Raw genomic sequence first — 14,518 nt, forward strand, 5'->3', positions numbered from 1 at the left:
GTAGATAAATGTCTCTTCAGGAAAACTACAATGGAGGAATACCTAAAAAAATAAGTCAACTATAAAGAAAAGAAACAGAAACAGCAGGGGGTAGACACATGTTAAGGTATCATAAATTAGCCATCTGACTGCACTTCCCCTAAGAGGTTCCTGTGCAACATTTTTCATATCCCTAACTTCCTCGGTTGCCTCCCACCAGTCAATACAGATTGTCTCATTTCCTCTGAACTCTTCCATGCTTTTCTCTTCCAGAGATACCCTAATCCACTTCATCTATTCAAAAGGGATTCAAAAGATGGCTCCCTATAATCAGGTACCATGTTATATTTCCTTTGAAATTCCACATTTAACTTAGTACTTGACATGTTTCTAATAAAATATGAGATACAGAACTGATCACAGTGATCTAACTCCAGATGAGAAAATATTTTTAAACATCACTATACATAAAAATCAAATAATACTACTGAACTATTCAAATGTCAGAGCTCTTATTTTTACAAATATTCCCTCAGCAGAAATGGTCAACTAAAGGACCTTTATATTGAATAGCACAGAAAGATTTATTTCATTTACAAATTGTCATGGTCCTTTGAAACATTTTATGTTTTTATATTGGATACTAAAAGTTAGCAGTTCTCCTAAAAATAAATATTCTCTTTAAGAGCTAAAATCATTGTTTTTATTTTTAAAGACATTCAACTGGAATTCACTTTATAATGTAACTTTATCTTTTCAAATGTCTGCCATAATCTTGATTATGAGAATACTGTCCTCTCCGGGAATCAAGCCAATGAGAATCAAGTCCCAAATAAGAGCAAACCAGAGAAAAAATGTCTTTGTTTCAGTTGATTATATGAGATAATGGTCTCAAATGAAAAGAATTCTATTCATGCCAATCAAAGCCATGGTTTGCAGAAAGCAAATCTCTTGACCCTGAAGAGAAAGAAAAGATAAAGACAAGAATGATGGAGTGCACTACGTTAGGCTTAGCTCTCCAAACTAGCAAACCAACCCATTTAAGATACCATTGCTCACACTTTGACCCAATAGAATATTCTGTTTTGGATTTAACATACTCTAGACAATTTGTAAAAAATCATTATTGATTACCTTCACCAAAATAACTTTCCCATCATTATACTTCAGATTATTTATTGTGGTTTCTCTTTGGTTGCGATGCTCTATCAGCAGGAGTATGGCAAACATGGGACAGCAGAAATGGCCCAGTATTGAAGTTGTGGCCTAAAGAATGTGAGGATCCGAAGAGTACTCATATTAAACTTGAAGTCCTAGAATCAGTTTCCCAAAGATGAAGGCATGATCATTTTATACACTACCACAATACGTAGAAATATTAGAGAGGATTCATTTACAAGTCACTCTCCTTGAAATTTACCCTCTGATACAACCTAATTGACAACTCCGGTTGGATCCATTCCCCAAAGAAGTGTGATTTATCTATTGATCAGAGATAAATTCGAAAGATATATCATTGTTCACACAGAAATGCTAACTATGTGATAGACTGATACCAACTGAAAAGAAACAATATAACCATATAGCTATTCTACTCAGCTCAAATTATGAAGGGTCCCCGACTGTTTAGGTGATTGATATAAAAACAAACGTTCTTTCCTGATTATAATCTTGAAATTAGTGTTTATCACCAAAAAAATGTTTCAAATGTCCCAGTTAAAAACTCAAACACACTAGAAACAAGCCAAATACCTGCAGAAGGTAGATTACAGTCTTCTATAATGAAAGAATTACGACAGAATTGAACTCTGCTTTGTAAATATGTTTCTTTGACCTCAAGGGAAGTCCCTGATCCCCAGGGCTCCACTGCCCCTGAGATGTAATGTTTAGAAGAAACAAAACAGAGACAACACACTCATTTTGGTAGAAAAAGATTTACACCCTTCTCAAATACCAACAACTGCTGAGGTTGGGTCAGGCTAAAGCCAGGAGCCTGGACCTCAATCCAAAGTTTCCCACATGGATGGCAAGGACGCAACTATTTGAGACAGCACCTGCTGCCTCCCAGGGTATATGTTAGCAGACATCTGGAATAGGAAGCGGTGTTGGGACTGGAATCCAGGCATGCTGATATGGGATATAAAATCCCAAGCATTATCGTAACAGCTGTGTAAAACACTCATCAGAATTCAATAATCTACATGAAACTCTCAATCGCTCAAGAAAGGGAAAGGGGGTACTCTATTTACTCTATTTCTAGTCATATTCTATGGAAATTCACCAGTCCAAATTTCTTTTTACAAAAAAGATAGAGTAAATGATACCCAATTTTCTGGTTCTTCTCAAAATATTGAACAGGAATACTTTTATAGATTTCATTGAATTGGCCAATAATATATTTAAAAGCTAACACTATGACATTTTTATAATTAAATTTTATATAAAGTAGGAAATTTGATATGGTATTATAAAACAAGACTTGATTATTCTTTGCTCACAATTCTCCATTCATGAACCATATTCCTGAAAGAAAGGTGGAAATTTGATATTTGAGATCATATAAAATAAGTGATTACCATATAAATTATTTGAAAATCAACAGTTCATTTGATGTAAAATTAGAACTTTCAAGGCTTTTATGAAAAAGAAATGTATAATAACAGAAACTTAATTTCTTTTGGTTTTTCAACATTCCAATAGATATAATTTCATGTTTCTTAAAAAGAAATTAACTGCTCAGTTTTCTCTTTAAGCCAAAATGAAATGGCCAAAGTAAGGTTACAAGGAAACACCGAATCAATAGAAGTAACCATCTTTGACATCAATACCATGATTGAATACCCATCATGAGTACGTAACAAAAGCTAGATGCTTTTAAAGGCATCTGCTACAGTTTGTAGATAACATCAGCACATTAACAATTCGAGCATTATAGGCATATCAGAGCAATAAGAAATCACTATAGCACAAATCTTATCAGTTATGGGCAATTTATATCCACAGGACACCATAAGAATGCACTAGAGTGGTTCAAACTATACAGTTCTAGTAGAAACAAAATAAAATAAAATAAAATGACAACAGAGAAAAAAAATCCTTCCAAAAAGCCTGGAAGGAGAACCTAACATGTGTCTCTAGGCAAATATCACACTAACCAACTATGTGATATAAAACACTGTGTTCACAAAAAGAAAATGAAAATTCTCACCTTCTTTGTTTGGTGTAAAGGAATGTAGGGTATCACCTGCCTTGAATGTCCCAGTGGAAACGGCTAATTTGAGGAACTGAAAAATATGGCTCTTGTGGAGGCTGGGGGGAGCCATATGTTTTCCAAATTGTGCTCCAAATGTACTTGAGATTATTTTTCATAAGGACAAGAATGAAGTGTGTGTATGTGTGTGTGTGTGTGTGTGTGTGTGTGTAAGATGGTTGCTGGACTAATTTTATGCTGCTGAGAAACATTTTTTGTTTTTAATATAGATATTTAATATAAAAAGTGATTTCACTTAAGAAACAATTCAGATTCTTTCCATGTAGGAAGTGACTGGCCTTCCCTAACTCTTAAAAGTTTGGAAGTGTATTCTTTGTTTTAATTTCTACACTAAAGAAGACCAAGCATAGGTCATATCATATGAAAAAGAGAAAGCTAAATGTACTATTGTAATATCCAACTTGCTTGCCTACATAGCAGCCAAGTACTGACTCACAAAGCATGAAGTTGGGAAACTTCTATAAAAACATGACCAGGGCAGGCATTTAGCCTGGTGGTTAACATGTCCAAGTACTACATCAGAATGCCCCAGTTAGACTACCAGCTCAGGCTCCTGCCTCCAGTTTCCTACTAGTACAGACCCTGGAAAGTGGCAGTGATGATTCTAAGAACTGAGGACTTGCCATCTACATGAGAGACCTGCATTGTGCTCCTGGCTCATAGCTTCAGCCCCAGCTCGGTCCTAGCCATCATACACATCAAGGGGATGATCCAGAAAGTAAGAGCTTGGTCTCTTTCTGTCTATGTCTCTCTCTGCCTCTCAATTTTTTAAAAATTTTAAAAATATGACCAGCTGAGAATGAAGAAACAAAATTATCGAACAGAGGGTTCCTAATTAAAAAGTCCAGTCAGATGACACCATTCTGAAGCCAACAAGACCAACTCATGTATTACAAGCTAAGTTCTTTTTAAAAGATGTATGTATTTATTTGAAACAGAGTTACAGAGAGAGAGAGACACAGAGTGTGATATCCCATCTGCTGGTTCACTCTCAAAGTGGCTACAATGGCTGGGACTTGGCCAAGACAAAATCATGAGCCCAAAATTCCACCTAGCATTCCCTCATGGGTAGCAGGGGCCCAAGAATTTGGGCCATCTTCTGCTGCCTCCCCAGGTGCACCAGCATCTGGCTAGATGGTAAGTGGAGCAGCCAGGACTTGAACTGCTGCCCATATGGGATGCCAGTGTCACAGGCCATGGCTTAACCCACTGCGCCACAATGCCAGTCCCCCAAATCAACCTCTAATACTCACATTTTGAAATACAGAATAATAGTTTTAACACAAAGAAGAAAGAAGAGAACCTTGAAAGAAACAGACTATGTAAAGAAAACAAATATTCCACAATTTTTTTAATTAACATCTTCAGAGAGCCATGAAATAATACATATTATAAACTAGAACACTGGGGTCGGCATTGTGGTATAATAGCTAAAGCTGCCACCTGCCACACCAGCATCCCATATGGATGTCAGTTCAATTCTTGACTGTCCCACTTCCAATCTGACTCCCTACTTATGCACCTGGGAAAGCAACAGAAATTGGCCCAAGTGCTTGGGTCCCTGCACCCACGTGGGAGACCCAGATGAAGCTCGTGACCCCTGATTCCTGAATTTGGCCCAGCCCAGTCCCAGCTATTGTGGCCATTTGAGGAGTGAACCAGTGGATGGAAGATCTCTCTCTCTCTCTCTCTCTCTCTCTCTCTTTCAAATAAATAAATAAACCTTTTAGAAAAGGGAACATCCTGGGAATTTCTCAGTTTTGAGAATACAAAACACAATAGCATAAATTAAGAATAATAATGGTCTGGAAGATGAAAATGAAAGCTGAACCAAACAAACAGAGGAGAGGTGATCATAAATACAAAAACTGAGAAAGTTTTCCAGAACTAAGGAAACAAGAATTCTCAGAGTAAAAAGGGCCTTCAAAGTTCCAACACCACGTATGAAAATAAGCCACGCCAAGGCACAGAGTACTGAAGTGTCAAGGAACTTGGATTTAAAACATAACAAATATACAGGTTACATATAAAGAATTAGAAATCAAAATTCTATTTGATTTGTCCACAGCAATCCTGAAAGCTAGAAGAAATATAACCATTTAGGCCAAGGAAGATGAGTTTTACATGAAAGTAAGGCAAGCCTAGCTTACCAGATGGCTACATTTGAATTGCATTTATGTATCATGGCAGTATAAGCACTAAATATCAATCCTATATCAGTACATGTGAAACTTTTTTTATACATTAAAGATGTCATATAGGGGCCAACATTATGGCACAGCAAGTTAAGCCACTGTGCAGAATGTTGGCATTCCATATAGCTGGTTAGAGTCCTGGCTGCTCTACTTCCAATCTAGCACCCTGCTACCGCATCTCTGAAAGGAGAAGAAGATGGCCCAACAGCTTGGGACCCTGCCACCCATTTAGAAGACCAGGAGGGAATTTCAGCCTCCCAGCTTCAGTCTGGCCCAGTCCTAGCTACTGCAGCCATTTCAGAAGTGAACAAACAGATGGAAGATCTCTCCCCCCGCCCTTTTCTCTCTCCCTCTTGCTATTTGTAACTTCATTTTTCAAATAAATATTTTTGAAAAAAATATATTTCAAGCACAAATATTAAAACGAGGTGATGGGAAGGGTAAATGTATATGTGGGATTAAAAGAGAAGCACACCCAAGACCATATAGCTTCACTGCTGAATCCCATCAGGCATTTAAAGAACTCCAATTTTTCTCAAGCTATTCAAAACAACTGAAAGGGAGGGAATCCTCCCAAACGCCTCCTGTGATGCCAGCATCACCTTAATTCCTAAACCTGAAAATGATACAACGGAGAAAGAGAACTACAGACCAATTTACCTGGTGAACACAGATGCAAAAATCCTCAACAAAATACTAGTCAATCAATTCCAGCAACACATCAGATTCCACCAACCCATCAGAAAGATCATTCACCCGGACCAAGTGAGATTTATCCCTGGTATACAGGGATGGTACAACATTCGCAAATCAATCAATGTGATACATCACATTAACAAAATGAAGAACAGAAACCATATGATTATCTTTATAGATGCAGAAATGCACTTGATAAAATACAATATCCTTTCATGATGAAAACCGTAAGAAAACTGGGTATAGAAGGAACATTCCTCAACACAATCAAGGCAATTTATGACAAACCAACAGCCACTGCCTTATTGAAAGGAAAAAGTTGGAAGCATTTCCACCAAGATCCAGAACCAGACAAGGATGCCCACTCTCAACACTGCTTTTCAATATAGTCCTGAAAGTTTTAGCCAGAGCCATTAGGCAAGACAAAGAAATCAAAGGGATACAAACTGGGAAGGAGGAAGTCAAAATATTCCTATTCGCAGATGATTTGATTTTATATATATATCAGATCCAAAAGAATCCTCTAAGAGGCTATTGGAATCATAAAAGAGTTTGGTAAAGTGGCAGGATATAAAATCAATACATAGAAATCAATAGCCTCTATATTCACAGAAAATGCCATGGCTGAGAAAGAACTTCTAAAATCAATTCCATTCACAGTAGCTGCACAAAAACTTAAATACCTTGAAACAAATTTAACCAATGACACCAAAGATCTCAACAATGAGAATTACAAAACATTAAAGAAAGAAAGATAAGAAGACACAAAAAATGAAAAAAAAAATCTTCCACATTCATGGATTGGAAGAATCAATATCATCAAAATGTCCATACAACCAAAAGTGACTTACAGATTCAATGCTATACCAATAACAATATGAAGGACATTCCTCTCAGATATAGAAAAAAATGATGCTGAAATTCATATGGAAACACAAGAGACCCCAAATAGCTAAAGCAAACTTATACAACAAAAACAAAGCCAGGGGCATCACAATACCAGATTTCAAGACATACTACAGGGCAATTATAATCAAAACAGCCTGGAACTGGCACAAAAACAGATGAATAGAACAATGGAACAAAACAGAAACTCCAGAAATCAACCCACGCATCTACAACCAACTTATTATCTTTAACAAAGGAGTTAAAATGAATCCTTAGAGCAAGCACAGTCTTTTCAAGAAATGGTGCTGGGAAAACTGGATGTCCACATGCAGAACTATGAAGTAAGACCCCTACCTTACACCTTACACAAAAATTCACTCAAAATGGATCAAAGACCTAAATCTATGATCCAATACCATTAAATTTCTAGAAAACATTAGGGAAACCCTGAAAGACATTGAGATAGGCAGAGTTCTTGGAAAAGCCCCAGAGGCACAGTCAATCAAAGCCAAAATTGACAAATGGGATGACATCAAATTGAGAAGCTTCCACATGGTAGAAAAAAAAGACTCAGCAAAAAGACAACCAACAGAGTGGGAGAAAATATTTGCACACTATGGAACTGATAAAGGACTAATAACAGAAATATATAAAGAGCTCAAGAAACTCAACAACAACAACACAAACAATCCAGTGAAGAAATTGGCAAAGAACTTGGACATTTTTCCAAAGAGGAAATCCAAATGGCTAATAGACACATGAAAAACTGCTCAGGATCACTAGCTATCAGGGAAATGCAAATCAAAACCACAATGAGGTTTCACCTCACCCCCATTAGAATGGATTGCATACAGAAATCAGCAACCAACAAATGTTGACAAGGATGTGAGGAAAAACGTTCCTAATCCACTTTTGGTGGGAATGTAAACTGGTACAGCCACTGTGGAAGACAGTATGAAGATACCTCAGAAAGATAGACATACCATAGGACCCAGCCATCCCACTCTTGGGAATTTACCCAAGGGAAATGAAATCAGCATACAAAATGTTATCTGCATCCCTATGTTTATTGCAGCTCAACTCAAAATAACTAAGATATGGAATCAAACCAAAAGTCCATCAACTGAAGACTAGATAAAGAAATTATGGGATATGCACACCATGGAACACTATATAGCAGTAAAAAAAATTTTTTAAATCCTATCATTTGCAGCAAATGGATGCAACTAGAAAATATACTTAGTGAAATAAGCCATAGTATTTGTCCTCTCCGATCTGTGCTAATAGAGCACCTAAAAGGTAATCTATAGAAGTAAAATTTTGTGATGTGATGACTTGGAACAGCCCTTGTCTCGAATATTGAAGAACATTTTGGGGGTGAACCAACAGAAGGAAGACCTTTCTCTCTGTTTCTCTCTCTCACACTGTCTAATTCTGCCTGTCAAAAAAAAAAAAAAAAAAAAAAACAACCAAGAACTGACAAATCTTGCTGATTTATTTGACTCTTTGTATACTTTTGTATGTATTATAAAGGACCTGTAGTAAATATGGAATGATATGCAAATTTAATAGAAATACAACTGTTTTTAAAAATAGAAGAGGGTAGAAAGGAGGGATACAGGGAGGAAGAAAAGAAAGTCATGGACAGAGAATAAGATGTGTACCACAACCTTTTGAAGTCTCCAGAGGTGCTTTCTGGAGATAGGATCACTATCTCTACTACACTTTTATACATAGGCATTTTCAAGGCAATTCTTCCACACAGAGGAAAACCAAACCAGAGTGAATTTAACTTTTCAACATTTCTGTAATATTCACAGACTGTCATATTTTTAAAAGTGGGCACATACAACAATAACCAAATCATCCTTTACTTTATTTAGGATGATACGAAATCATGGAATTGGTGATGATATCAATAATACCAGAGACTTTTAAAACAGTGTTATTTTGTGAATCAAAATCATATGTGGTTCAACCTTAACAAACTTGGAGCATGAAGGAGGGGAAATTGTGTGTGTACGTATGGCAGAGACCAGATGTGAGTGTGCTAAGATTTAAGAAAAAAAAATTAACTTCAGGAGTCTTTATTAACTCAAAAAGTCAGACTTCCCTGGGATTTTAGCACTCTGCTGACCCAAACCAATTCTTATATACTGATTACTGCCTGAATCATTCCAACTATCACTTATGAAAAGATATTCCTCTTCCTAAAGACTTATTTATAATTGAATACAGACTGTCCTAGATACTGAGAAAATATAGGCAAACCTTGAGTCTCAAGAGAATGCTACTTGACATACAATCTTTCTCACTCATGTTCTTATGACAGTCCAATGTATTCACAATCCACACACACAACCACTAACTTGCATGAACAGCATTATTTTGTCAGTATCTGTTCAAAACAAACCAACTGCCCTGAGTATGAATAAGACCTGTAGTAAGCATCTGATGATGAATTCATTCCCAACTTTCTGAATGGAATGACTCAGATCTCCAGACTTTTCAGATAACTTTATTTGCATTAAATAGTATTTATCAGCAACTTAAAGTGAAGGTATTTTCTTAAACACCACAAAGGCAAAATTCCTACTCAAAAAATGCATGCATCCTTTCCTTTTCTGAGTACTAATTGTGACCAGTATTATTATGAAAGTATTGATGTTAACAGTTCAATGTGAAAGGAGCAGAACGTTGTGATTGCTAGGGTGGGAAGAGGGAAAGAAAAGAGAAACAGAAAACCTTCTAGAGTGGTCAAGTCAGAAAAAATAACTCTCCTATACTAAAGAGGATCTTTCAGAATGGAGATAGTTTGAGTATTCACCTATAACCTAACACAAAGAATCTGGCACACCCAGAAAATTCTCAACTAACTAAGAATTGAACTATGCCAACCTTAGCACACCATGAGACAAGAAAGTCCACATAATCTTTGTATACAGCTGTGCTAGACAATCACACAACGAAAGTAACAGCTTCTTCACTGAGAACAGCAGCTCCTTACCTGCTGTTGTACTGGTACCTGCTGCACCACCTGCGTAGGCACTGCTGCTTGACTAGCCACAGAGGTTTGTAAAGTCACTGTCGAACCTGTGTCCGACCCGGTCTCTGATGTCTGCATGATGGTCTCTGAAACAGATTAACACAAAAATAAAGTTCAGAATGTTTCCCTTGTGTGATCACCTTCGCTACATTTGTTTTAATATTCTATACTTTCAATCCTTGTAATACCTCTTATTCCAAAACACTGCCCATGAATGATTATACAGTCACTTTGACCACTTTTTAAATAGAGAAAATTACTAATCTACATTTTTTAAGTATCCATTTGCACTTCTTATTCTGAGACCACAAAGGTTAGATCTAATTGAAAGCTTCCATCCTTAGTTCTTACCTGTTATAAATGGTCTTGATCTCTTTATAGACTATGGTCCAAAATTCTATCAAGAAGTTCTTAATTCTTAGAACACAAAACCTATGTGGATGCAAATATGTCATGAACTCCAATTTCTAGAAATTTTTATAGACTAGAAGGATGTTATTGGAGGACCACATTTTAGAATAAATCATTTATAAGATTTTTTTTCCAGCATACTACTCAGTGATCTAAAATAAATATTAATGTATGTCCTAAACATAACTGAAGGATCAAATTTAATAATTTTCTCCACTTGTGGCAGAATACAGTATGAAAAAAATTCAATTATATTCTCACACAATGATAGCCAATTATCAATAGTGCTTAACATTTTTGAAAGATGAGGATGACTACTCAGTATCACATCACATGCATGAGATTTGTAAACAAAAACATGACATTTGACTATTTCTTGCTCACAATTCAACATGCCATAGTTTTCACTTCATTTCTTATGTAACAGGGTTACATTTTTGCTGCATTTTCTCTAACAAGCATCCCTTTTCAGGCTTCCTGGCCTTGACACCTCCTTTTGCTATTTATACTTTCAATAAAATAAATATGCGTCTCTCTGCCAATGAGTGGAGACCAGAAATCTAATTTTCTTTCCTGGAGTAAAAGCAAGTTTTATCTCAGGTAGTCTAGGAAAAATACTGCACCAAGGTTTAAAGCTGTAAAGAATAATCATGAAAATTAATTTTCTCTTAGGAAATATGTTTTTTCAAAGAGAAAATTAACCTCTCTCAGCATCTTCTGTCACAGCAATACCTCTTCTGGTGTTTCTTTACCCAAACTTGACATCATCACATTCAGGTTTAGAAACAGAGCTCTGAAAACATCAGATCTAGTCTTATTTTATTTGAGGAATCTAAGCCCAGAGAGGTTAAGAAACTGAAGTTGAACAGGAGTGGGCTCAGGACTGAGCTTGTTTCACTTTAAACTTGTGCTTCATTTTTTTGGTAGACTTTTAGACTGGAATCTCTTTAGGTGACTGAATGTTATTTTGTGAAACCTTTCCACAGTATAATACACTTTAGTAGGTAAGGTGTAGCAGTAACAGATAGCTTTGATTATTTCACATATGCTCAGGACTCTTCTACATGCTTTACATGTTAATTCATACATAAATTAACTTGTGTAACAAGTCAAGGCAGTTAGTATTATAATCTTCACTCACAGGTAAGGAACGTCAGGCACACAGAGGGAGGTAGCTAGGGGCTAACAAAATAAAAAGGATGGAGACTGTGTCTAATAGCCATTAATGCAGGTCAGCTCATGTTTAGCTCTGGGATATTGTAGATATATGGAAAGCAAATCTGCAGATTCTCATTCTTCCAATTTTCTAACGGAAGCTGAAAATTCCAACATGTTGGCTAGTTTTTAAAAATGTAACACTGTACATGCAGGCACGCGCACGCACACACACACACACACACCCATCTGTACTAGCATTAATATCACAGATATGCCTAAGAATTATGAGAATGATAGTATTTCCCACACAAAACTCTTATCTAATTAAGATTACAGGGGGACCAACAGTTCTCAAAACTTTGAGAGATAATACACAACCAGGAACCCTATCTGTGCCTCTTTCTCCTTCTTTCACTGCAGAAAACACCCAAATCACCACCCCTTGCCCCACCAAAAACAAAACTGCACAAGAAATGTCCTTTCACTCATTCTAACTTATAGGCTGTCCATGCCATGTGTGCTATAGCAGAGGAGCTTTTCTGCAAGGACTAAGGAATGAAGCAAATGTTAGATGTCATCTTCAGCAAGGTTTCTGGAGTCTCTCTTGCACCTCCAAGATGGCTTAATGGTATTTGTCAATTTAGGATACAGATGAGAAAGACAGGCTTGCCCATTCTGATTTACCCTTTAAAGTGCAAAATCAAAAGTAGCTGAGTTTCTCACAGGGAGTCTCTCACTATAATTCCCTATTTCGCCAAGAACTGGCTGGGAATTTTACCAAGGCTAGTTTGTATATCCATACACTGTATCACAGAGCAGTCTACACAGCCTCTTTTGTACATGACCCATACTTTTTGATACCCACTGTGTGAAATCAAACATTTGCAAGAAAGAAATTCCCTTTAAAAATTAAATTTACCTATAAAGTAATTCTTATCAACTCCCAATAAACTGCCTGAGAAAGCACAACAGAGTATGAAAGGGATATATTTGGAAAATGGCCTCCTGTGAACTACATTAGATTCCCATAGACAGGATGCTTTTGACTCAGAGAGATTACAAAACAAAATTTTTAACTGCCAGTATTTTATAAGCAAATTATTCAAATAGCTATACCTATTCACTTGCCTGACCCTGACTGGTATTTGGATTTGTGATTCCTCTGAGGGTGAGAAACTTCTTATTATAAATTGAACTGAAAGCAGAAAAAATTATTTTAGGGTTTGAAACAATACTGATGACACACTGATTCATTGGTTTCATACAGAAGAGTCATATCCAAGCTCTGACCATTTTACTGATAGAAACGTCTAACTAGATGACTGAAACTCTGATCTCCCCCTCCTACAGATGAGTCAATTGAGACTCCTAGAGGTTAAGTCACTTACCCAAGGCAACACAGCAAGGAACTAGAAAGGGAGTGGCTGGACATCACACTAAATAAGCCCATGTACTAAACTACTAGACCATGCTGGAAGTCCTGAGTTCCATAATAGATGTTGCACAGATGGAAGGAGAGCAGAGAAAAACAAACTGCTGCACTTTTAGAATGAGGAAAAGATGTTAACTATCCAACAGGAATATCATCACAGAACAGAGCAAGGAAAATAAGACAGGTAGAAAACAATGGCTTATGGCCAGCGCCACGGCTCAATAGGCTAATCCTCCACCTACGGCGCCAGTACACCGGGTTCTAGTCCTGGTTGGGGCACCGGATTCTGTCCCGGTTGCTCCTCTTCCAGTCCAGCTCTCTGCTGTGGCCCGGGAGGGCAGTGGAGGACGGCCCAGGTCCTTGGGCCCTGCACCTGCATGGGAGACCAGGAGGAAGCACCTAGCTCCTGGCTTGGGATTGGCGCAGTGTGCCGGCCACAGTACGCCGGCCATAGTGGCCATTTAGGGGGTGAACCAACAGAAAAAGAAGACCTTTCTCTCTCTCTCATGGAGAACTTTCCATTTAGCTTTTGGCTCTGCCCACATATCACATCAAAACTGGCATATAAAGCACAATCCAGGTCAGTAAATAACAGACCAATTATCAACCTACTCCCAGAGCAGCTTCTCTTAATTCCTAAATTACTGCAGTCTGATCTGACTTATTTGGCTCCTAGGTTATAAGGTGAAGCTAGGTGATAAGTACTTAGGCTCTTAGTTTTGTCTCTTCCTTCATAGACACAATTTCATTCTCAACTGATTTCACTGATTACCTTTGAGGAAGGGGCTCTCTTTGCCTTTGTCAAGTCTCATGATTGGAGATGGTTTCAACCACATCCCTTCCAGGGACTGGCTCAAAAGGTTACAACCTTTATTAGCTCTCACTTAGTCTTTCCTGGTACTAGACACTACACTAAGTGCTTTAAATACAAAGAAGAATCCATGATGGAGGCATTATAATTCCCACTTAAATGAGGAAACCAAGGCACAAATGGATTAAATAATTTTTCAAGAGTCACACAGCTATTAAGTGGAAGAGCTTGAATTCAGACTAAAACCCATGATGTCAACCACTCCATATGCAACTTTGCAACCACGTGATGATAGGGCTCCAAATGAAGAGTTAGAAACTATGGTCCTGAACAGCAGCAGTCTTTAGGGCTCTCAATCCACAGTATTTCATCTACACTTCTAACAACAATGGACAGATAGGCTCGGCTCTCTCTGACACCCAAATTGGAAAGGATCTCCTGTGTTTCTCCTGAGGCCATAATGAAACTCAACTAGTAAGTACTTTTCCACAGGCATTTTAACTCATTAATTCTGAAGACCTCATTTAACAGAAGATCAATTAGAATGTTAAAGTAGGTTTGAGGGGTATAACCCTCCTGCCAATTTTTGCTAAACAAATCATTTAATCTCACTGATAGTGCAGAGTACTCC

The 14,518-nt window shown here is 37.3% G+C and overlaps 1 protein-coding gene across 7 annotated transcripts in view; it reads right to left on the reverse strand.

The window, feature by feature from the left end:
* Positions 1-14,518, reverse strand: part of RFX3 (regulatory factor X3) — a 337,813-nt gene that overhangs the window by 190,371 nt on the left and 132,924 nt on the right. For all 7 annotated transcript variants that reach the window (XM_070051492.2, XM_051846155.3, XM_051846162.3 and 4 more), the window contains one exon: positions 10,037-10,161. In XM_070051492.2, coding sequence (XP_069907593.1) covers positions 10,037-10,153 — 117 coding nt within the window. In that variant the 5' untranslated portion in view covers positions 10,154-10,161. The remainder of the gene's footprint in view (positions 1-10,036; positions 10,162-14,518) is intronic.

The sequence above is a fragment of the Oryctolagus cuniculus genome, chromosome 1 (genome assembly GCF_051225735.1).
Source record: "Oryctolagus cuniculus isolate XC-2025 breed Fujian yellow rabbit chromosome 1, ASM5122573v1, whole genome shotgun sequence".
Taxonomy (NCBI): Eukaryota; Metazoa; Chordata; class Mammalia; order Lagomorpha; family Leporidae; genus Oryctolagus; species Oryctolagus cuniculus.